The sequence below is a fragment of the Callithrix jacchus genome, chromosome 12 (assembly GCF_049354715.1).
Source record: "Callithrix jacchus isolate 240 chromosome 12, calJac240_pri, whole genome shotgun sequence".
NCBI classification, from domain to species: domain Eukaryota; kingdom Metazoa; phylum Chordata; class Mammalia; order Primates; family Cebidae; genus Callithrix; species Callithrix jacchus.
Window position 1 is genome coordinate 12,848,566 of NC_133513.1, and position 22,451 is coordinate 12,871,016.

The 22,451-nt window shown below is 46.9% G+C and overlaps 1 protein-coding gene and 1 non-coding gene across 2 annotated transcripts in view; one reads left to right on the forward strand and one right to left on the reverse strand.

Annotated features, from left to right (window-relative positions):
* Nucleotides 1-22,451, reverse strand: part of TEKT5 (tektin 5) — a 68,968-nt gene that overhangs the window by 42,185 nt on the left and 4,332 nt on the right. The window contains exons 2-5 of the mRNA XM_035266907.3: nucleotides 21,696-21,779; nucleotides 21,016-21,086; nucleotides 13,714-13,857; nucleotides 8,593-8,815 (exon numbers count right to left, since the gene is read on the reverse strand). Coding sequence (XP_035122798.2) covers nucleotides 8,593-8,815; nucleotides 13,714-13,857; nucleotides 21,016-21,086; nucleotides 21,696-21,779 — 522 coding nt within the window. The remainder of the gene's footprint in view (nucleotides 1-8,592; nucleotides 8,816-13,713; nucleotides 13,858-21,015; nucleotides 21,087-21,695; nucleotides 21,780-22,451) is intronic.
* LOC118146637 (U4 spliceosomal RNA) lies at nucleotides 16,133-16,274 on the forward strand. Its single transcript, XR_004732476.2, has one exon. It is a non-coding gene; the product is annotated as a U4 spliceosomal RNA (small nuclear RNA).

Sequence of the window (22,451 nt, forward strand, 5' to 3'; positions counted from 1 at the left end):
CTCGACTCTTGACCTCATGATCTGCCCGCCTCGGCCTCCCAAAGTGCTGGGATTATAGGCATGAGCCACCGCGCCTGGCCCCTCTTAAGGTTTTCTAAAGAAGTTGAAGTGGCTGGGCACGGTAGCTCATGCCTGTAATCCCAGCACTTTGGGAGGCCGAGGCGGGCGGATCACCAGGTTGAAAGATCGAGACCATCCTGCACACCATGGTGAAATCTCGTCTCTACTAAAAATACAGAAATTGGCTGAGCGTGGTGGCATGTACTCGTGGTCCCAGCTACTTGGGAGGCTGAGGCAGAAGAATCACTTGAACCTGGGAGGCAGAGGTTGCAGCGAGCCAAGATCGTGCCATTGTACTCCAGCCTGGTGACAGAGCAAGACTCTGTCTCAAAAAAAAAAAATCTAAAGCAATTGAACTTTTTCTCTCTGCAACTCTAGTTGGATTGAATGCCCTCTGAACTAGTTGCCAGTTACCAATTGACCCTAAAATTGGAAAATATCTGAGAAGGGGCCAGGCACGATGGCTCATGACTGTAATGCCAGCACTTTGGGAATGTGAGGCAGGTGAATTATTTGAGGTCAGGCCATTAGCCTGGCCAACATGATGAAAACCCATCTCCTCTACTAAAAATAAAAAATTAGCTGGGCATAGTGGCACTTGCCTGTAGTCCCAGCTACTGGGGAGGCTGAGGCAGGAGAATCACTTGAACCTGGGAGCAGAGGTTGCAGTTAGCCAAGATTGCCTCTCTGCACTCCAGCCTAGGCAACAGAGGGAGACTTCATCTCTAAACAAAACAAAATGCAGAACCCAGACTCACTCGGACTTGCTCAATCTGAATCAGCTAAAATGCAAACTATTCAGATAGTTCAGGCTTGACCACACACACAGTAGTATTTGAAACACACAAGCCTACACTGCCATTTCCACAAGCCTGACTTTCCCTTACCATCCTCACACCACTCATAACACAACTAGCTTAAGCTTTACTTTAAATCAATTTATGTAAAAACAGCAACAACAACAACAAAACAAAATACTTTAATGCAGATACGTTTAAAACAAAACTCTTTATCACTACAAGTGGAAAATCACCATTATTTGCCATAATGAAATAAAAAAAACAATAAAAATGCAGGAAACAAGATAAAAGTCAAACCACATTATTTACAGCTCTGGCTGGATACTGTTGCCCGCCCAAAGTTCTTAGCTTGAGGCAGGCTCCTTCTTGTTTAAAAGGGCAGGCCAGGCCCAGTGGCTCACTTCTGTAATCCCCACACTTTGGGAGGCTGAGGTGGGAGGATCTTAAAACAGCTCACTGTGTTAAGAGCTCCAGAGATTGATTCATAGAGATTGATTCATTCATTTCTTGAACTCACTGGTCCAGGAGTTCAAGACCAGCCTGGGCAACATAGTGAGACCCCATCTCTAAAAGTAATTTAAAAAAAAATTAGCCAGGCTTGGTGGTGAGCACCCGTGGTCCCAGCTACTCGAGAGGCTGAGATGGGAGGACTGCCTGAGCCTGAGAAGCTGAGGCTGCAGTGAGACGTGATTACACCACTGCACTCCAGCCTGGGCAATAGAGAGAGATCCTGTCTCCAAAAAAAAAAAAAAAAAAATTTATAAAAGTGAGACTGGCAGGTGTTAAAAGAGGTAAGGAAGGCATTTTAGCATCCTTGAGATTATCAGAAGCAATGAAGAAGGAATAACCTTCTCATTGTATGATTCAATGATATTAATGCTACATCCATGTAGCACATCTAATAATTCACCTTCCAGGGTCAGCTTCCCACGACTTCAGAATAAGCATTTTCTCCACAGAAGAATCCCTGTCCCCACACATCCTGCCTCCAAAAGCCATATTTGTGCATCTTTTCCCCCACACATTAAGAGATCCCCCACTCAAATGCACATTCATTTAGGTAATTGCATGTTAGTGAGGGGTTGTTTTTCTGGAAGTTCCCAGGAACTTTGGGTCTCAGAGGCATCAGCACTCAAAGGCAGCAACCCACTCTGTGGCCACCAACTTCCAGAGAAGTCACCAGCTCCTCTGCTAGCAGTGGTCAGTATGACACAGTGATTCCCGGAGCCTCAAAATGCAAGGACGAGGCCCCAGGGCAAGTTACAAGACTTGGGGTGTGACCAAGATGACAGAACTCTAGGATCCCAGTGAGCAGAGGAGGCTGTCTGCACAGCCCCAGACCAGTCGGCATGAGGAGCTGTGTAGACCTGACCTTACATGTACATTCCTATGACCACTTAGGAAATAACTGCCTTGCAGCACAAGTGAGGACAGGTACTTGGAAGTTTCCAGAAATGCCTTTGGCCAAGGAGACTCAGGCTGAGCTCAACTAATAACAGTTACATTTTTAAAGACAGCATTTCAGGCTGGGCACAGTGGCTCACACCTGTAATCCCAGCACTTTGAAAGGCCAAGGCAGGTGGATCACCTGAGGTCAGGGGTTCAAGACCAGCCTGGTCAACATGGTCTCTATAAAAAACACAAAAATTAGTCAGGCATGGTGGCAGGCAGCTGTAATCCCAGCTACTCAGGAAGCTGAGGTGGGAGAATCACTTGAACCTAGAAGGCCGAGGTTGCAGTGAACCAAGATCTCGTCGCTGCACTCCAGACTGAGCGACGACGAGACTGCCTCAAAAAAAGAAGAGAGCATTTCAAATTTTCTAGCCAAAGTAAAACTGCTGAAAGGTGAAATGGTTATTATATATTCATCTTCATTGCACCAACTTCCTTTATTATTTTAGAAAAAAGTGTGAAATTTACCAATCAGAAAACAAATCCTTGCTCAGGAAAATGTCAGTAGCGCAGGGTTGGAGTTGGTGCATTTCAGATGGGCGCTAGTCTATTTGCAGAACAGCCGGTGATTACCTTTTATGACTATTAATAAAAATCCAGGAGGTTGCAAAAACCCTCTGGTGTGCGGTGATAAAGTTGTATAATAATTCAAAACTTCCCTGGGGGAATTTTTATTTTTATTTATTTATTTCAACTTCTTTTAATTTTAATTTTTTAGAGACTAGGTCTTGCTCTGTCACCCAGGCTGGAGTGCAGTGCCATGATCATAGCTCACTGCAGCATCGAACTCCTGGGCTCAAGGGATCCTCACTGGAGGAATTTTGAAAGAGAAAAGGTTTTGCCCTCCCCACCTCCACTCAAAAGATCATTTCTTTCTCCATCACTAGTTATATTAATACTCACTGAATAAACACTTTCTGAATAAAGAAAATGTGGTATAGACAGACAGTGGAATATTATTCTGCCTCAAAAAGGAAGAAAATTCTGACACATGCTACAACATGGGTGAATCTCAAAGACATGATGTCAAGTGAAATTAACCAGTCACAGAAGGACAACTACTGTATGATTCCGCTTATAGGAGGTCCATAGAGTAGTCAAATTTTCAGAGACAGAAAGTAGAATGGTTCCCTTTTACTGAGTGTTTATCATCCGTCAAGCACTGTTTTAAGAGCTCCAGAGATTAATTCATTAACACAGTAATGTTTCCATGTAGAAATTCTTATCCCTGTTTCACAGATGAAAAACCAGGTACTAACAGCCAACTAAAGGAACCTTCCCAAGTCATCCCCAGACCACAAACTTCAGGCAATGAAACATGACAACGAACTACATTTGATCCACCATATGAGATACCTCATTAAAAGAAAATGCAGAAGAACCAAAAGATGGAAGCCACCAAGTGTCCATAAATTGAAGAATGAATAAAGAAAATGTGGTATAGACAGACAGTGGAATATTATTCTGCCTCAAAAAGGAAGAAAATTCTGACACATGCTACAACATGGGTGAATCTCAAAGACATAATGTCAAGTGAAATTAACCAGTCACAGAAGGACAACTACTGTATGATTCCGCTTATAGGAGGTCCATAGAGTAGTCAAATTTTCAGAGACAGAAAGTAGAATGGAGGTTACCTGTATTTGTCTGTTCTCAAACTGCTAATAAACACATACCCAGGACTGGGAAATTTATAAAGAAAAAGAAATTTAATGGACTCACAGTTCCACATGGCTAGGGAGGGCGTCACAATCATGGTGGAATGTGGAGGAGGAGCAAAGGCAGGTCTAACATGGCAGCAGGCAGAAGAGCATGCGCAGGGGAACTCAATTTTATAAAACCGTCAGGTCTCGTGAGACTTATTTACTATCACCAGAGCAGCTTGGGAAAAACCTGCCCACCGGGTCCCTCCCACAAGATTATGAGAGCTACAACTCAAGATGAGAGTTGGGTGGGGACACAGCCAAACCATATCACCATAAATGTAGGGGGAGATGGAAAAGGCAAGTGTTGAATGGGTGCAGAGTTTCAGTTTGGGAAGGTGGGAAAGTTCTGGAGACGGACGGTGGCGATGGATGCAGAATGTGTGAATGTGCTTAATGCTACAGAACTGTATGCTTCAGAGCAGTTAAAATGCTAACTTTTATGTGATGTGTATTTTACCATAATAAAAATGTATTTTTGCATGAAAAAAGAAAAAGAGCCCAGTGCGGTCCGCGGTGGCTCATGTGCAATAGGATTGCACATGGCCTGTAATCCTAGCACTTTGGGAGGCTGATGTGGGTGGATCACCTGAGGTCAGGAGTTCAAGACCAGCCTGGCCATCATAGTGAAACCCCAACTTAAAAAAAAAAATTAAAAAGAAAAAAGAAAAAGAGACAGGAAAAGCATTCATTCATGCATGCATCATTCTTTAAAAAGCATCAGTACAAAGCTCAACATGGTAGGCCGGGCATGGTGGCTCACACCTGTAATTCCAGCACTTTCAGAGGCTGAGGCAGTTAGATCACATGAGCCCAGGGAGCTTAAGCCCAGAAGTTCAAGACCAGCCTGGGCAATGCAGAAAAACCCCATCTCTACAAAAAATACAAAAATTAGCCAGGGCGTGGTGAGGGGGCACCTATAATTCCAACTACTCAGGAGGCAGAGGCAAGAGAATCACTTGAACCAGGGAAGCAGAGGTTGCAGTGAGCCGAGATGGTGCCACTGCACTCCAGCCTGGGCTACAGAGCAAGATCGTCTCAAGAAAACCACCTCAACACTGTAGATTCCTTCCATTCATTGCACAAAGCGGTAAGGAGTGCCAGGCAGTTACTGAGCAGCAGGGGGGCAAGGTTAAATCAGGAGCAGTGCTCTGAAGATGTGCAGGCAAGTAAACCAACAAGTACAGTAAGATCACAGCCACTAGCACAGACATGGTGCCTGCACTTGTTCAGGTGTTGGACCTGCATTACCTCAAATAATCCTCATGGCAGTCATTTTTGGTTTTTGTTTTTTTTTTTTAAGACAGGGTCTTGTTCTGTCATCCAGGCTGGATGGAGTGCAGTGGTGCAGTCATAACTCACTGCAGCCTCCACCTCGCAGGCTCAAGCGATCCTCCTTGCCTCAGCCTCCTGTGATAGTCATTCTTATCCTCATTCTACAGACAAGAAGACTGAGGCTCATAGAAGTGAAGAAAGTTGTCTGAGGTTATAGAGGATGCATCACACCCATGCAGTCCGGCTCAGGGTCAGTGCTTCTAGCCAAAGGTATGAGATGGAAGAAGCAAGGAAAAGCACAGTCTCAGAACGCAGCGGCCACCCAGAGATGGTGAGTGCAAATAAGCTGTGGCGTTTAGGAAGGATTCCTGGAGGAAGCAACTTTTGAGCTAAGTTCCAGAGCAGGAGTTGTCAAAACTACAACCTGTGGACCAAATCCGCCACTGCTTAGTTGTGTGAGGTTTTATTGGAACACAGCCAAGCTCATTTGTGTACATCGTTGTTTTTCTGGTACAGGGGCAGAAACCATATGGCCTGCAAAGCTGAAAACAGTTATCATCTAGCCCTTGACAGAAAAAGTTTGTCAACCCTGTCCTAGAGGATTAATAGGAAAACAGTTCATGAAAGATAATGGGAAGGTGCACAGGCCAACCCAATGCTGTCTTTGCCTTCTCCAGGTAGCTCACCCTTTTCCATTCCTTCTTCCACTTGATGTCACCTCCACAGCACAGGCAGCCTTCCCCCTCCCTGGGCCTCTTCCAGAGCCTCCTAACCGCTCCATCCACTCTTTTTTTTTTTTTGAGACAGAGTCTCTCTCTGTCTCCCAGGCTGGAATGCAGTGGTGAGATCTCGGCTCGCTGCAACCTCCGCCTCCCAGGTTCAAACCATTCTCCTGCCTTAGCCTCCTGAGTAGCTGGGATTACAGGTGCACGCTACTGCTCCCAGCTAATTTTCTGTATTTTTAGTAGACACAGGGGTTTCACTATGTTCGCCAGGCTGGTTTCAAACTCCTGACCTCAAGTTACCCTTCCACCTCTGCCTTCCAACGTGCTGGGATTACAGGCGCCCACAACCAGGTGCAGCTAAATTTTTTAATTTTTAATAGAGATGGGGTTTCACATGTTGGGGATGGGGTTTAATTTTTAGTGAAGATGGAATTTCACTGGTCTCAAACTCCTGACCTCAAGTGATCCTCCCGCCTCTGCCTTCCAAATTGCTGGGATTACATTCGTGAGCCACCGTGTCCACTCCCTGCATCTGCTCTTAACCTCTGTATCCCTGCCATCCAGGCAGAAAAGAAATCAACAGAAGGATGAGTTTGGATCCGAACACTGTCATGCTTAACATCTTCAAAGGCTCTCCATTGTTCCTAGGTGGGACTCCAAAGCATTCACTCAGACCAGAATGACCTGAGCCTAGCCTGCCCCTTCCTCCAGCTTCGTCCCAACGCATCCTCTGCCCTTGCTGCTCTCTCGGGAATCCTCTTCCCACCACCTTTGATGGCTCATATCCCTATTGATCTGTTCTTGGTGTCAATGTCCTCTGCTTCTCTGCTCCACCTAGTATGGGTCCCATGAGAGCCTCTGGCTCACCCATCCTTGTTTCCTCCATATAAAAATGCTGCAATGATTTCATGGAAACTCCTGTTTTGAGGCTGGGCAGGGTGGCTCGTGTCCATAATCCTGGCACTTTAGGAGGCCAAAGTAGGAGGATTGCCGGAGCTCAGGAGTTTGAGACCAACCAGCCTAAGCAACATAGCGAAACCCTGTCTCTACAAAAAAAACTAAAAAGATTAGCCAGGCGTAGTGGCACACACATGTAGTCTCAGCTACTTGGGAGGCTGAGGTGGGAGGATTGCTTGAACCCAGGAGTTCAAGGCTGTAGTGAGTTGTGATTGCGCCACTGCACTCCAGGCTGGGCAACAGAGCAAGACCCTGTCTCAAAAAAAAAAAAAAAAAAAAAAAAGGAGAGAGAAAGAGAGAGAAGAAAATATAATTAAACTTTTTTTTTGGGTATCTTTTGGAGGACCAGACCAAAGGGTAGCAATTGTAGGTGGGCTGAATCTACCACTGTAATTTCCATCAAACCCTGCCTGTAGCCTACTAAGCCCCTCAACATAGAGGCACAATAAAAAAGGAGCACGGTTCCCTTTTTTTCGTTTTTTTTTGAGATAGGGTCTCACTCTTTCACCCAGACTGGAATGCAGTGGTGTGATCTTGTTCATTGCAACCTCTGCCTCCCAGGTTCAAGCAATTCTCCCACCTCAGCCTCCCAAGTAGCTGGGACTACAGGCCCGCACCACCACACCTGGCTAATTATTTTTAGTAGAGATGGGGTTTCACCATATTAGCCATCTGGTCTCAAGCTCCTGTCCCCAAGTGATATGCCCCCCTCAGGCTCCCACAGTGCTGGAACTACAGGCATGAGCCACTGTGCCTGGCCTTAAAATGAGGTAAAAGAGGTACTGTTCTGCAAATACAAGTTCAAGGCAAGTTCCCTCCGACCTGACTGTCACCCAAATCTTTCTGGGTCCAAACTTCACAGCCACCACTGTTCTTCAAGGAGAATGTCAAGTCCTGAGAGACCAGGGCCTAAGTTTATACGGCTCCTCATTTTATTCCTAGTGCCTAGCACAGCATCTGGCACCAAGTGGGAATCTAAATTTATGTTGAGCAGGGAGTATAAATTCCACGCAAAGAGGACTCCAAGAGCTAACCCGGAGCTGTGAAACAGCATGATGCAGAATGCCTAAAGGGCACACTGGTGTGGGCATAGCAGACAGATGACAGAATCGGACAATGCTGCAGACTCCTCAGATCCAAAGAGCACCTCACCCCTCAGCAGGGAAGCTTTAGACTGTTAAGGTGCTGTTGAGACCTCTGGAAGTCAAAGGTTACACTTCCAAAGATGCTGCTGTGGACGGAGAAGAGGTGCTGGAGCAGCAGAGACAATGGCCTGCAGGGCTCCATTCTCTGCACCCGTTGCACTCAGCCATGTGGGTTTTAGATGGAGAATAAGGGGTCCTGGCAGTGTCACAGTCTCTTGGGGACAGCCAGAAAAAGCTCCAGGCTCCATCCTCCAGTGAGCAACAGAGGATGTAACCTGGATGCTTAACTGCTTAAATCCCCCAGAAATCTGAGGCCTTGACTTCTTTTAGAATTAACAAGATCACAGATCTTGGCAGAGAGAGTACTGATTTGGCACCAGGGGCAGAGCCAGCTTGACCCAGATACCCCTCAGGCTCACAGGAGGAGGGCGAGGGCTTGGCAGAGAAGATAGGAGTCCTGGGAGGATCTGCTCACCTTCGCCAGCTGCACCTGCAGCTTATTCTTCACGTCTGTCACCTCGGAGATTCGGGCATTGAAGGCCAGGTTGGTGTCAGTGAACTGCCTCCACATCTGATCCGACAGGGTTTCAAAGAGGTGCTCCGCCTCCTCCCGCAGCCGGATGGAGTTGGCCCGCATGTTCTGAGAGTGCTTGATGTTGTCGTTACTGAACTTGGCCCAGGTCTCGGGCACGGAGATCCTGCGAAGGCACAGGGGAGAGTTGTAGCAGGCCTGGGAGACCTCAGAATCTGGCATTTCTCCACCTTGGCAGTCTCGGCCTTTGGGTAAGGATTATTTTGCGTCCTGCACAGTGTGGGATGTTCAGCAGCATCCCTGGCCTCTACCCACTAGATGGCAGTAGCTCCCTCACCATCCTGTCGTGACAACCAAAATATGGCTTCAGACATTGCCAAATGTCCCTTGGGGGAGGGGACAGTCACCCCATTGAGAACCACTGTCCTGATCTAATACCCTCATTTTACAGGGGAGGCAAGAGAACCCTAAAGAGAACAGCTGCTTGGCAGAAGGGCATCCAGTGAGTAGGTCAGTGAGAGGGGCTCCCTCGGACAGCCCTTTTCCCACACACCCACACCACCACCACCAGAAACATAACTCGGACAAGCCAAGAAGCAGGCACTGGGCACAGAGGTGGTTCAGGGTCCCTCCAAGTCTGCGGTGAGAATGTGGCCATACTCCTTTCACTGCCATTCATCCATGGAGTATTCCTTCAACTTCTATCACACGCCAACCAGGCACTTAGGAGAGAGCCGTGAATACGAATGGCAACATCCATGTTCTTGTGGCGATTAATTGCCAGAGGAGGGAGACTGACAGTGAACGAGGAGATATTTACATGTTGTGTTATGTGCCGGGGATTTAGAAACTGGAGGTCCGAGCCCACCATGCCTCTAATCCCAGCACGCTGGGAGGCCGAGGCAGGCAGATCAGTTGAGCCCAGGAGTTCAAGACCAGCCTGGGAAACATGGTGAAACTCCTATCTCTATAAAAAATACCCCCAAAATTAACTGGGTGTGGTGGTGCATGCCTGTGGCCCCAGCTACTTGGGGGGCTGAGGTGGGAGGATTGCTTGAGCCCAGGAGTTCGGGGCTGCTGTGAGTCATGATCACATCACTGCACTCCAGCCTAACAAGACCCTGATAAAAGCAGCAGCAGCAGGAGGATGAAGGAGACGGATGGAGTGGTGTCATCATGTGTTGTTCAGGGTTGTAAAAGGGAACAGAGGAATACTCAGAAGGGCAATGAGATGGTCAGGGATTCGCAAATTCATGAAGTGCTAAATGTGATGGTTGATGCCTGTAATCCCAGCACTTTGGGAGCTCGAGGCGGGCAGATCACTTGAAGTCAGGAGATCGAGACCAGCCTGGCCAACATGGTGAAATCCTGTCTCTACTACAAATACAAAAATTAGCCAGGCATGGTGGCACGTGCCTGTAATCTGAGCTACTTGGAAGGCTGAAGCAGGAGAATCGCTTGAACTGGGAGTCAGAGGTTGCAGTGAGCTGAGATCATGCCATTGCACTCCAGCCTGGGCAACAGAGCAAGACTGTCTCAAAAAAAAAAAAAGAAAAGAAAAAGAAAAGAAAATTCATGAAGCTCTCACCATCCCAGCTGTACAGGGCAAGAGAAAAGGAAGCAATAGGTGTTACAAGAGCCCCAGAAGAGGAGGGACCACGGTGGACCATAGTGTCTGGGAGGGAGGGAGCAGGAGAGGAAATCACAGCCTCTCCCCTCCCACTCCCTGTCTTCTCCTGATGCCCCTCCTCCTGGCTGAACCCATCTGGAAACCGAAGGACAGAAAGCCTGGGAGAGGAGATGTGCAGAGGACAGTCTGCTCTGCATGGCAGCTGGCGAGTGCATCTGGGGAGATCAGTGGACAGGTACACAGGCTACATTAGCAAAGGCAAAGGCAGGGAAGGCTTCTCAGAGGTGGTGACACACAAGGAACTCCTCAGTTTAGACAACATAAATTCTTCCCAGCTGAGCATGTAAATCCCTGCTACAAACAACCAATGGACCATGTAGGGTTTTCTCATCTGGGAAGGCTTTAAGGAAGGGCATGCATTTCTCTGAGCTGACTTCAGGTCCTGTGTAAACCAGACTAGGTAACTTCTCAAGGTCTTTTCTGGTCCAGGAAGTTTCCAGTTCTTAAAGAAAGTGGATTTTTATACTCAGGCAGCAGGGGGAAAAAACTGATCTCAAATTTCTGAAATAGAACTCTCTTTTCAGACATTTTAAAGCACACTTAGGTTGCATGGTGAATATACATTTTAAAATATCATATAGTGTGTGGGTGATTGTTTTGCCTGGCTTTTTGCAGGAGTTAAAAATCAAGCAATAAACAGGCATCATGGGCTTCTGGAGACAGGAGTGATGGTATGTCAGGTTCAGAGCTTTCATCCAACCAAGACCTGAGGCTCAGAGAGTGAAGCATCACTCCATCCCAGGACACTGAGGAAAGAGGAGAGGATAAGGACAGCAGAGAGAAACCCACAGATTTACTTTGAGTGTCTCTGAATGGGACACTGTCAATGTCATGAACAGCAACCTCTAAGCCTTTGCCCTCCGATGCAACAGACAGCTGAGCTCCCCAGAGAAAATAACCCACTTAACACATTCTCCCTGGGAAGGAATTTGCCAAAGACAGCCTGCCTTCTCAGCAGGCAGTGCACCTCAGTAGGGGGAAATACTTTCTGGAGTCTGAGTCCTCTAAACATGGAGATGATAGCAGGCTTTGCTGGGGAGGCAGGAAGGCACCATTGGTAAAACACACAGGCTCAGTATTCAATGTAGATTCAGAATCACAGCTGTGCCATTTTCTGTGTGAGCTTGAGCCTGTCGATTCACCTCTCTGACCTTGAGTTTCCTCATTGTAAAATGGGGATAATGATACCAACCCTCAGGGTTGCTGAGGGTTTAAATGTGAAGCCCTTATCATGGCACTGAGCAGAGTATGCGCCCGAAAAATATTTATTATTCACGAGATGTTGCATATGAAGCTTTCAGCATGATGTCTAACACATAGCAAACAGCAGGTAAAAGGTGTCTACTTCCATCATAATCGTCATCATCATTAATCCATGGTAACAAGAACTACAGTGAATAGAGATACTGCAGTTCGCAGCCACCAAATGTCCTCTTTAATCCACCCAGATATAGCCCTGCTTTAAGAAAATCCCAAATATGGGCTGGGCACAGTGGCTCACGCCTGTAATCCCAGCACTTTGGGAGGCCAAGGTGAGTGGATCACAAGGTCAGGAGATCAAGACCATCCTGGAAACACGGTGAAACCCCATCTCAACTAAAAATACAAAAATTAGCTGGGTGTGGTGGTGCATGCCTGTAATCCCAGCTACTTGGAGGCTGAGGCAGAATAATGGCTTGAACCAGGGAGATGGAGATTGCAGTGAGCCGAGATCTTGTCACCGCACTCCAGCCTGGCTACTGAGCAAGACTCTATCAAAAAAAGAAAGAGAAGAGAAGAGAGGAGAGGACAGGGGAGGAGAGGAGAGGAGAGGAGGGGAGAGGAGGGGAGGGGAAGGGAGGGGAGGGGAGGGGAGGGGAGGGGAGGGGAGGGGAGCCCAAATACAGAGCCCGAAGCTAGCACATCTGGGCAGCAATCAGTCATCACAAACAGCAGCTCTCCCTTCCAGATGGAGTCTCTAGATGGGGTACTTTAAATAGCAGTCCTCTCCTGGGTATGGAAATTGGAGGCTCCAGGGCTGCCAGGTCTCTGGAGAGGAATCTATTTTGGAAGACAGACCCTCTGGATTCCCTGCGCAGATGAGGGGGGCCAAGCCCCCTAAGTCTTGCTCACTTTGCCAGGGCCATGGGGGAAGAGCACCTTGTCAGGAAGAGGAGGAAAGTTCCCAAGAGTTGTCATTACCAGAAGTCCCAAAGGGTCACCTCCGCACCTAGACATTTGTTAAGATCCAGAAAGTGAGGCCAGGATTGAGCCAAGGAGACTGCCGAGGAACACCCTCCTTCTCTCTCCCCTTCCTCCCTTCCTGTGCTGCTTCTTTCCCTGACTTTCTCTTTTCACTCATTCTTTCTTTCAACAAAAATGTATTGCAAACCAACATGTGCCAAGCACAATTGTAGGTGCTAGGGATTTTTTTTTTTAAACGGAAGAAAGAGAAACCAAGATAGACCTCAACCTCTTCCTCATCCTCAGCATCTCTCAGACCTCAGAATACCAACTAGGAAGCATGTTTGCGTTCTGCATAAAATCCCACAATGCTGTGACATGCCCACGATCGTGACAGGCTCACAGAAGGTACCGCCTCATAGCTGTTGTGATGAGAAAATGAGGACACACAGTAAGCACTTGATAAATGTTGGCTGTTATTATTCTATAGTAGGCTCTGCGCTTGAAACTTCACACACATACCCTTTTCATACTCACAGCAGCCCTGGGAAGTGGGTACTATTTTTCTTCCAGTGGTATAGATTCAGAAATGGTCCAAAGAAATGAAGTCGCTTGCTCAGTGTTAGTGTAGAGGCTGGGATTAGAAGTCAGGCAGCCTGGCTCCAGATCCCACTCCGTGTCTCTCTTTGGCTGGTCTGGACCTCCTGGAACTCCTGGCCTCAAGTGATCCTCCTGCCTCGGCCTCCCAAGGGGCAAGAATTCATTCTTAAACCACCACTGGCACCAGCTGGCCTCCCTGCTGAGCTCATTGCTTGTTTTGGAAATTTTTTTGGTGAAACTGCTGAGCAGCAGTGGCTGTGCAACTCTCACTAAGCCAATGGCATGCTCCTTCTTCCTGAAATTTGGATCTTGAACAGTGGGGCAAGGATGGAAAGATCAAGGCATCCAGACCACACAGCTCCCACTGCCAGAACCTTTCCCTCCAGCCTTCTCCTTGAGATGGTGGCTCCCTGAGAGCCCTCCGGTAAATTCCATGTTGTCTTTAGTTAACCCAACTTGGATTCTGCCGCCTGCACTAGAGGACCCCCGTTCAACCACACCACTTCTCACTTAACTGGTACATGATGCCCCTTCGCCATTCATTGGCATGAGCAGAAACCCTCACTCCAGTTGGACATGCATGGGATGGGGAGGAGGAGTCCGATACTTACGTGCCATCAATTTTCTCCATGCCGTGGAAGAAGCTGATGCTGTCTGATGTATTTCTCAGGTTAAAGCACTTCTCGTCGATGAACTGGGCTGAGCTTTTGTCCTCCAGGTCCCTCTCCAGGGCATGCTGAGCATCTCGGTTATCCCTGCAGGGAGGAAGAAGTCATCTGTGTACTGTGCACCTGCCCAGAGTTCCCAGCCTGGGCCACACAGCAGGTGTGTGTTGTAAGCCTAGACCCCCCAGGAAGCCACCCAGTAGCTTTTCAGTCCTCTTCCCACCTCGATACCCCACCACATACCCAGAGGCCCCCCACTCTCCCACCTCCCCCAACTCCAAACAGATTTGGCCTTTATTCTTTTTTTTTTTTTTTCCGAGTCTCAATCTGTCCCAGGTTGGAGTGCAGTGGGGCAGTCATGGCTCACTGCAGTCTTGACCTCTCAGGCTCAAGTACTCCTCCCACCTCAGCCTCCTGAGTAGCTGGGACTAAAGGCATGTGCCACCAAGCCTGACTAACTTTTTAAATATTTTGTAGAGATCGTCTTGCTGTGTTGTGCAGGCTGGTCTTAAACTCCTAGGCTCAAGTGATCCTCCCTGCCTCAGTTTCCCAAAGTGTTGGGATCACAGGTGTGAGCCACCACACCTGGCCCCTGTCGTCCTTCAGAACAGGGATAGGTAAGCATCTACCGTAAAGGTTTGCATGGTAAATATTTTAGGCTTTGTGGGTCATATGGTGTCTGTTGTAACTACTCAACTATCCGTGAACACAGTGACAGATATGTAAAAATGAATGTGGCTTAATCTCAATAAAACTTTATTCACAAGAAGAGACAGAGGGCCAGATTTGTCCCTCCAGCTGTAGCTTGCTGGCCTAATTTAGAAGATATTAATCGATACTTTGGACAAAGTCTGATTAAAATCAAATCACTTCTTAAATCAATCATTGTGTCTGACCCTATGCTGGGCACTGAGGGATAAGACACGAATAAGATGACCCAGTCACTGCCTTCAAGTTGCTCACAAATTTGTGTGAACAAATAAAAAAAAAAAAATACAGAACAGAATGGCAAAGGCAGCCTGCAGGTTTGCAAATACAAAATAACACAGAGGAGGAAACCACTAACTGAGGGTGAGAGGGTGGTCAGGGAAGGCTGCCCGAGGAGGTATCTGAGCTGGGTTTTCACAATAAATAGGAGTAGACATTATGGGGGAATTGCTGCCGGGGAAATGAGAATTCCAAGCCAAGAACATTACACACACCAACGCAGAGAAGCTAGAAACACCAGATGTGTAGGGACCTCGAGATCAGGAACGGGTGGAATTAGGGGCTAGATGAGGATAGGGATTGGGTGGGGTCAGCGACTGGGCGGGGTCAGGGCTACGTGAAGACAGGGGTTGGTTGGGGTCAGGGGTTAGGTGGAGTCAGAGACTAGGTGAAGACAGGGATTGGGTGAGGTCAAGGGCTGGGCCGGGACAGGGGCTTGGTGAGGACAGGGATTGGGTAGGGTCAGGAACGAGGTGAAGACAGGGATTGGTTAGGGTCGGCGCTAGGCGGTGTCAGAGACTGGGCGGAGGTAAAGAGAGGACAAGGGACCAGGGCCAAGGCTTAAGCCCTGAGGGCTGGTTGGTATCTTGACTAAGAAGCTTAGACTTAAAGGTGACTGCCAAATTCCAGACGTTTGAGGACCACTTCCATGATTCTCACCAAGTACCAAACTCTGCTATGTACTTATTTTTCTTTTCAAAATCACTTTTAATTAATTAATTAATTAATTTTTGGAGGACGGAGTTTTCCTCTTGTTGCCCAGGCTGGAGTGCAGTGGCAAGATCTCAGCTCATTGCAATCTCTGCCTCCTGAGTTCAAGGGATTCTCCTACCTCCGCCTCCCTAGTAGCTGGGATTACAGGCGCCCGCCACCACTCCAGGCTAATTTTGTTGTTTTTGTTTTGCTTTTTGTTTTTTTTGAGACGGAGTCTTGCGCTGCACTCCAGTTCTGTCGCTGGAGTTCAGTGGGGTGATCTCAGCTCACTGCAACCTTCCCCCTCCCGGGTTCAAGCAATTCTTCTGCCTCAGCGTCCTGAGTAGCTGGGACTACAGGTGCACGTTGCCGCACACGCCTGATTTGTCGCATTTTAGTAGAGACGGGTTTCACGTGTTGCCCAGGCTGGTCGCGAACTCTGGAGCTCAGGCAATCCTCCCCCTGCTTTGGCCTCCCAAAGTGCTGGGATTAAAGGCACGAGCCACCGTGCCTGGTCTAATTTTTGTATTTTTTTAGTAGAGACGGGGTTTCACCATGTTGGCCAGACTGGTCTTGAACTCCTGATCTCAGGTGATCCTCCCACCTTGGCCTCCCAAAGTTCTGGCATTACAGGCGTGAGCCACTGCACCCTGCCTAAAATCACTTTTAAAATATAAATAAATGAAGCTTTGTGCAGTGGCAGTATCGTAGCCAATTAGGTTTATCTGAGGCACCATTACTGCTAATTGAAAACATTTCCCCAATACCCCGCCATGATGACTTGAAATATAGTTGGCACTGGCAATTTTTGACAGTCTCTATGGAGACTGAGTTATTTTAAAGTAAAAGAAAAAAGAAGACAAAAAATATAAATAAATGTATGTTAAAAGGAAAATTTACATTCCTGTCTTTAAAGTCAGTTGCTTTCATCTATCTTGGTCTCTATTCAAGCTATCCAAGCATCTCTCTCTCTCTTTTAGATAGTCTTGCTCTGTGGCCCAGGTTAGAGTGCAGTGGTGCGATCTTGGCTCACTGCAACCTCTGCCTACCGGGTTCAAGTGATTCTCCTGCCTCAGCCTCCCAAGCAGCTGGGATTAGAAACGTGCACCACCACACCCAGCTAATTTTGTGTTTTCAGTAGAGACAGGGTTTCTCCATTTTGGCCAGGCTGGTCTTGAACTCCTGACCGCAAGTGATCCACCCACTTCAGCCTCCCAAAGTGCTGGGATTACTGGCCTGAGCCGCGGTGCCTGGCCTCTTTTCTTCTTTTTCCATATCTGTCTCTCTCCATCTCTTTGCCTTTCTCTGTCTCTGTCTCATCTCTTAATTTAGCTTTCTGGCATATCTGATTCTGTGTCTCTCTGTCCCTCTGTCTCCTGACTCCCCATCTCTGTCTCTGTTTATCTCTCTATATCTCTGTCTCTTTTGATGTCAGTGCTCATCTCTCTCTGAGTGTCTCTCAGACTCTGGGACTGTCTCCATCTGTCTCAGTCTTCCTGGTTCTCCCAGCTCCCCACTGCCCTCTGGTGGCATCTTCTGGGGTTGCATAAGCAGCCTCTCGACCCCAGTCTCAGGATTCCTCCTCTGAGGTCCAGCTCCCCACTTTAAGTCTGGAAATTGTTCACTCTGCCGGCTCAAACTATCCCATTTCAAAAACATCAGCCCTCCTCTTCCCTGCAGTGCCATGGTTTGTCACGTGCCATGACAGTTACAAATGGAAAACCATTCTCTCTTGCCATAAATAGAAGATCACAAAATAGGTGGAAGAAAGAACAGAATAAAGAGCCCAGAAATAAATCCAGGCATTCACAGTCAATTGATTTTCAGCAAAGATGCCAAGAATGTACAATGGAGAAAGGACAGCTTCTTCAATAAATGGTATTGATACAAGTGGAAATGTACATGCTGAAGAATGAATTAGACCCTTATCTCAAACCATACACAAAAATTAACTCAAAATAGATTAAAGTTAGCCAGGCATGGTGGCACACAATGTAACCCCAGCTACTCAGGAGGCCGAGGCAGAAGAATCACTTGAACCTGGGAGACGGAGGTTACAGTGAGCTGAGGTTGCACCATTGCCTGCCAGCCTGGGTGACAGACTGAGATGCCATCTAAGAGAGAAAAAGATTGAAGACTGAAATATAACATCTGAAACTGTAAAACTACTAGAAGAAAACATAGGGGAACAGTTCCATGACATTGGCCTGGACAATGACCCCAATAGCACAGGAAATAAAGCAAAAATAGACTAACGGGATTACATCAAACTAAAAAGCTTCTGCACAGCCTACAAAACAATCAAGAGAGTAAAGAGACAACCTAAAAAATGGGAGGAAATATTTGCAAAGTATGCATCTGATAAGGGGTTACTATCCAAAATATATAAGGAACTCAGACAACTCAATAACAAAAAAAAAGCCCAGTTTTAAAATGGACAAAGTTATTGCAAAACAATTTATGATAGCCAAGATATGAAGTCAACCCAAGTGTCTCATAGCAGACAAATAGATAAAGAAAATGTGGTATGTATACACAAAGGAATACTACTCAGCCTTAATAAAGAAGGAAATCCTGTCATTTGTGACAACATGAATGAGCCTACAGGACATCATGTAAAGTGAAGTAAGTCAGGCACAGAAAGACAAGTATCTCATGATCTCACACACCTGAGTCTAAAACAACCGAACTTATAAAAGTACAGAGTAGAGGCTGGAGTGGGGGATGGGGGAGATGTTGGCCAGAGGGCACAAAATTTCAGTTCGTCAAGAGGAGTAAGTTCCAGAGATCTCCTGTACAACATGGTGACCATAGTTAATAACAGTGCACTGTGTTCTTGAAAATCACTGAGATTTGAAGTGTTCTCACTACAAAGAATAAGTATGTGAGATAATGCATGTGTTAATTAGTTCCAATTAGTTCAATGTTTTAAAATATACATGTAATTTCAAAACATCATGTTTTACATGATACAGCATATACCATTTTTGTCAATTAAAAATAAATAAATAATTTAAAAAATAAGTGCAAGAAAAATGCAGTAAGGGCTGGGTGCGGTGGCTCATGCCTGTAATCCCAGGACTTTGGGAGGCTGAGGCAGGTGGATCACAAGGTCACGAGTTTGAGACCAGCCTGGCCAACATGGTGAAACCCTGTCTCTACTGAAAATACAAAAATTAGCCAGATTTGGTGGCAGGCACCTGTAGTCCCAGCTACTCAGGAGGCTGAGGTAGGAGAATCGCTTGAACTCAGGAGGCGGAGGTTGCAGTGAGCAGATATCGCACCACTGTCCTCCAGCCTGGGTGACAGTGCAAGACTCCGTCTTGGGAAAGAAAAGAAAAGAAAAATGCAATAAAACAAAGACACTAGCCTGTTTCCAATTCTCCCTTTGTTAAAATTTGCCTGTTTGAATACAAGTATTTCAGCTGGGCACAGTGGCTCACACCTACAATCTCAGTACTTTGGGAGGCCGATGTGGGCCAATCACCCGAGGTCAGGAGTTTGAGACCAGCCTGGTCAACATGGTAAATCTCCGTCTCTACTAAAAATACAAAAACTAGCTGGGTGTGGTGGCATGGGCCTGTAATCCCAGCTACTCAGGAGGCTTAGGCAGGAGAATCGCTGGAATCCAGGAGGTGCATGTTGCAGTGAGCTGAGACCACCCCACTGCACTCCAGCTTGAGAGGCAGAGTGGGACTCCATCTCAAAAAAAAAAAAAAACAAAATGTTTAAGAAATTTTATTTACCGACTTGATTTTTATTTATTTTGTTTTATTTTTTAAGTTTTTTACGGGCACATAGTAGGTGTATATATTTATGGGGTACATGAATTTACCAGTACATAGTAGATGTATATATTTATGGGGTACATGAATTTACCAGTACATAGTAGATGTATATATTTATAGAGTACATGAGATACTTTGACATAGGCATGCAATTTGTAACAATCACATCAGGGTAACTGGGGTATCCATCCCCTCCAGCATTTACCATTTCTTTGTGTTACAAACATTCCCATTTTTACTTTTTTTTTTTTTTTTTAAGACAGTGTCACTCTGATGCCCAGGCTGGAGTACAGTGACATGATCTTAGCTCACTGTGACCTCCACCTTTTTGGTTCAAACAATTCTCTGCCTCAGCCTCCCAAATAGCTGGGATTACAAGCATTTGCCACCACGCCTGGCTAATTTTTGTTTCTTTAATAGAGGCAGGGTTTCACCATCTTGGCCAGGCTGGTCTTGATCTCTTGACCTTGTGAGCCATCCATCTCAGCCTCCCAAAGTGCTGGGATTACAAGTGTGAGCCACTGCACCTGGCTCCCTATACTCTTTTAGTTATTTTTAAATGTGCAATAAATTACTGTTGACTGTAGTCACCATGTTGTGCTTAAGGTTTTTTTAAGCGAATTAATTTGTAGACAAACTGTAGGTACCATAGTCCCGGTGATAAGGGGAATTGTGAGAAATTAGTCCAGTGGCACACAAATTATTGAACTTCAACTCTGTGTTTGTCCTTTCAGCCTTCACTTCTCCTGCTGTATCCGCATCTTCTCTGCACACCTCCACCCCGATGTCCTCCTGGGGCTCTCCAATGTGTCTGGCCATGACCGAGCTCTTTGCTCTAAGGGTAGCTTGTCTGCAATGTCTTTCCCCCTAACATACAGCTCTAACCCCTTTGGAGGGTCCAAAGGCTCCTGGAGGAGGAGATGACTTCTGGGGCACAGCCAACCAAGACGTATGCTCCCAGAGCTGACTTGGAAGCTGCCTGGCCCCTCTGCCTCCACCCCCTGCTGCCCATGTGCACCAGGCAGCCGGAGGAACAAGTCACTGCCTGGTTGCCAGCCTGTCCCATGCTGTCTGTGTGTCTGTGTCAAGAGTGAATGAAGTGGGAAAACCAGCAGAGCAGCGTGCCCTGAAAGAGTTAAAGATGAGTGCCAGCTGCAGGCGGAGGTGAGGCGGCTGCTTCCACAGGGAACTGGTGCCAAGGGCTTAGCTATGGGCCCCAAGCCCCATAAAACTCAGGCCTCCCTTTAATTGTGAGAGGGGTCCCCGGGCTTGTTAAGATACTGGTTACATAATCTTGTAAGAACAAAAAGCTGGTTTCTTTTGGAGACTCCTGGCTCGGTGTCTCCACCAGCTCCCTTGTGGAGGTGCCCAGCCCCTGGACTTGCTACCTAATATCACCCACCGTCTGCCATCTCCCAAGGCTCAGAGAACTCAAATGGGGAAGCCACAGGCTAAGAGGGGCCTCAGGGAAGCCAGGTGTCTCTTGCCAGGACTCTGGTTGCAAAGAAGGCAGTGAGGCACAGGCTTGTGAGAGCCAATTGTGCACATCTCAGTAACTTCATATTCGCAGCTGAAAATCAGCCATTGTGGTAGCATTTACACCACAGAAACTGGCAGGCCTGAGAGATCAGGACCCCTTTTTCCTAGAAAGCTGGTTGTTAAACATTTACCAGCACACCACTGACCAAAAGTGGGCCCGTCTGGCTTGTCCCCCAGAAACCTGGGAGTCCCAAAACAAACCCCAAGGAGAGGGAAGAGAAGGAAAAAAAAAAGCCCTTACCGCATCTGCATGTCAATTCTTTGAGCTAATTTTCTCATCTGTTCTTGGCAGCATTTTAGTAAATCTACTTCCTGAAATGAAAAATGTCAGAAAGAGCGGTGCCTCTTAGAACCTGACAGCCTTGTCTTTCCGGCCAGAGCCCTTACCTCTCCCCTCCCCTCCCACCGACCACCCTTGACCCCAGGAGGTGAAATGTCAGTGTGGAGCTTCTGCCTCAATCCACATGACCCCAGGTCCAGGTAGGAAGGGTTGATTGTGGAGGCTCCATTTTTTTTTTTGCCCTATTTTTTTATAGACTCCTAGAATTAAAAAAAAAATAGCACCTTCTATGTGCCAAGCACTCACTTATAGATTATTTTATCATTACATTAAATAATGCATATGAAGTAGTACAGCCTCTGACATACCGTAGGTGCTCAAGAAACACTGGCTTTCATTGTTGTTATTGGTGTATTATTACCATGTTCATTTTGGGGGATGAAAAGACTGAGGGTCAAATAACTCCATTTCTCCCCGTTCCTAAACTGCAAACTAGGACTCCACCCATGCTTTCTGAGCCCTAACTTTGCACAGGGTGACACGTATGGCTTCTGCTCCTGACAGGTAGCTCAGTGATCTCTCTGACCTGCTGGCCTTCCCACCTCCTTCACGGCACTGGGCAGACCCAGGAGATGCCTTACCCGAATGAGGTTTTTCTCCACATTGTCATGGACCAAATCAATCCCAATCCTCTTCTCTCGATGGTACAGACACTCCAAGGCCACCTGTGGGGAGCAAGGGAAACAGTATATTCTCCCTGCAGCTTTTGTAGACCCTGAACAGAAAGAGACTAGCATCCACCCCTGTCACAATCTGTTCTTTCCTCCCGGAAACCTGGCTGCTTCATGTGACCTCTTTACTGGGCATTAGATGGGCTTCTGCTTTTCCTTCTCCCATGATGAGAGCTGTGAGTTGCCCTATGACCAATGCATCCAGAGATGCAAGGCCCATGTAGAGAAAGCAGCGTAAAGTAGCGTCCCAAGGACCAATTTTGATTCCCATAACTGCATCAGCAGCCCCAAGCCTTCCCAAAAGACAATAATACATACAGTAAAATTTCATAATAGTTTCAGAGAAGATGGTGTTGGCTGCCAGCCTCCATGTAGTTTTTCTTCTGATTTCAGTCAGGGCTTAGCCACTTCTTATTGCGTGCATTTAGGCAAATTGCTTAACCTCTCTGGCTGCGTCCTCCTCTGCAGATGGGTGCCATATTGGTGCCTGTCTCATAGGTTCATTGTGCAGGTGAAGGTGGCTTGACAGGTGTCAATCACTGAGCACACTGTCTACAATTACCTGTGAATACTTGTGAAAACTCCTGTTTGTTGTGGTTGTTCATTTTGGGTTTTTTTGAGATGGAGTTTTGCTCTAATTGCCCAGGCTGGAGTAGAGTCATGATC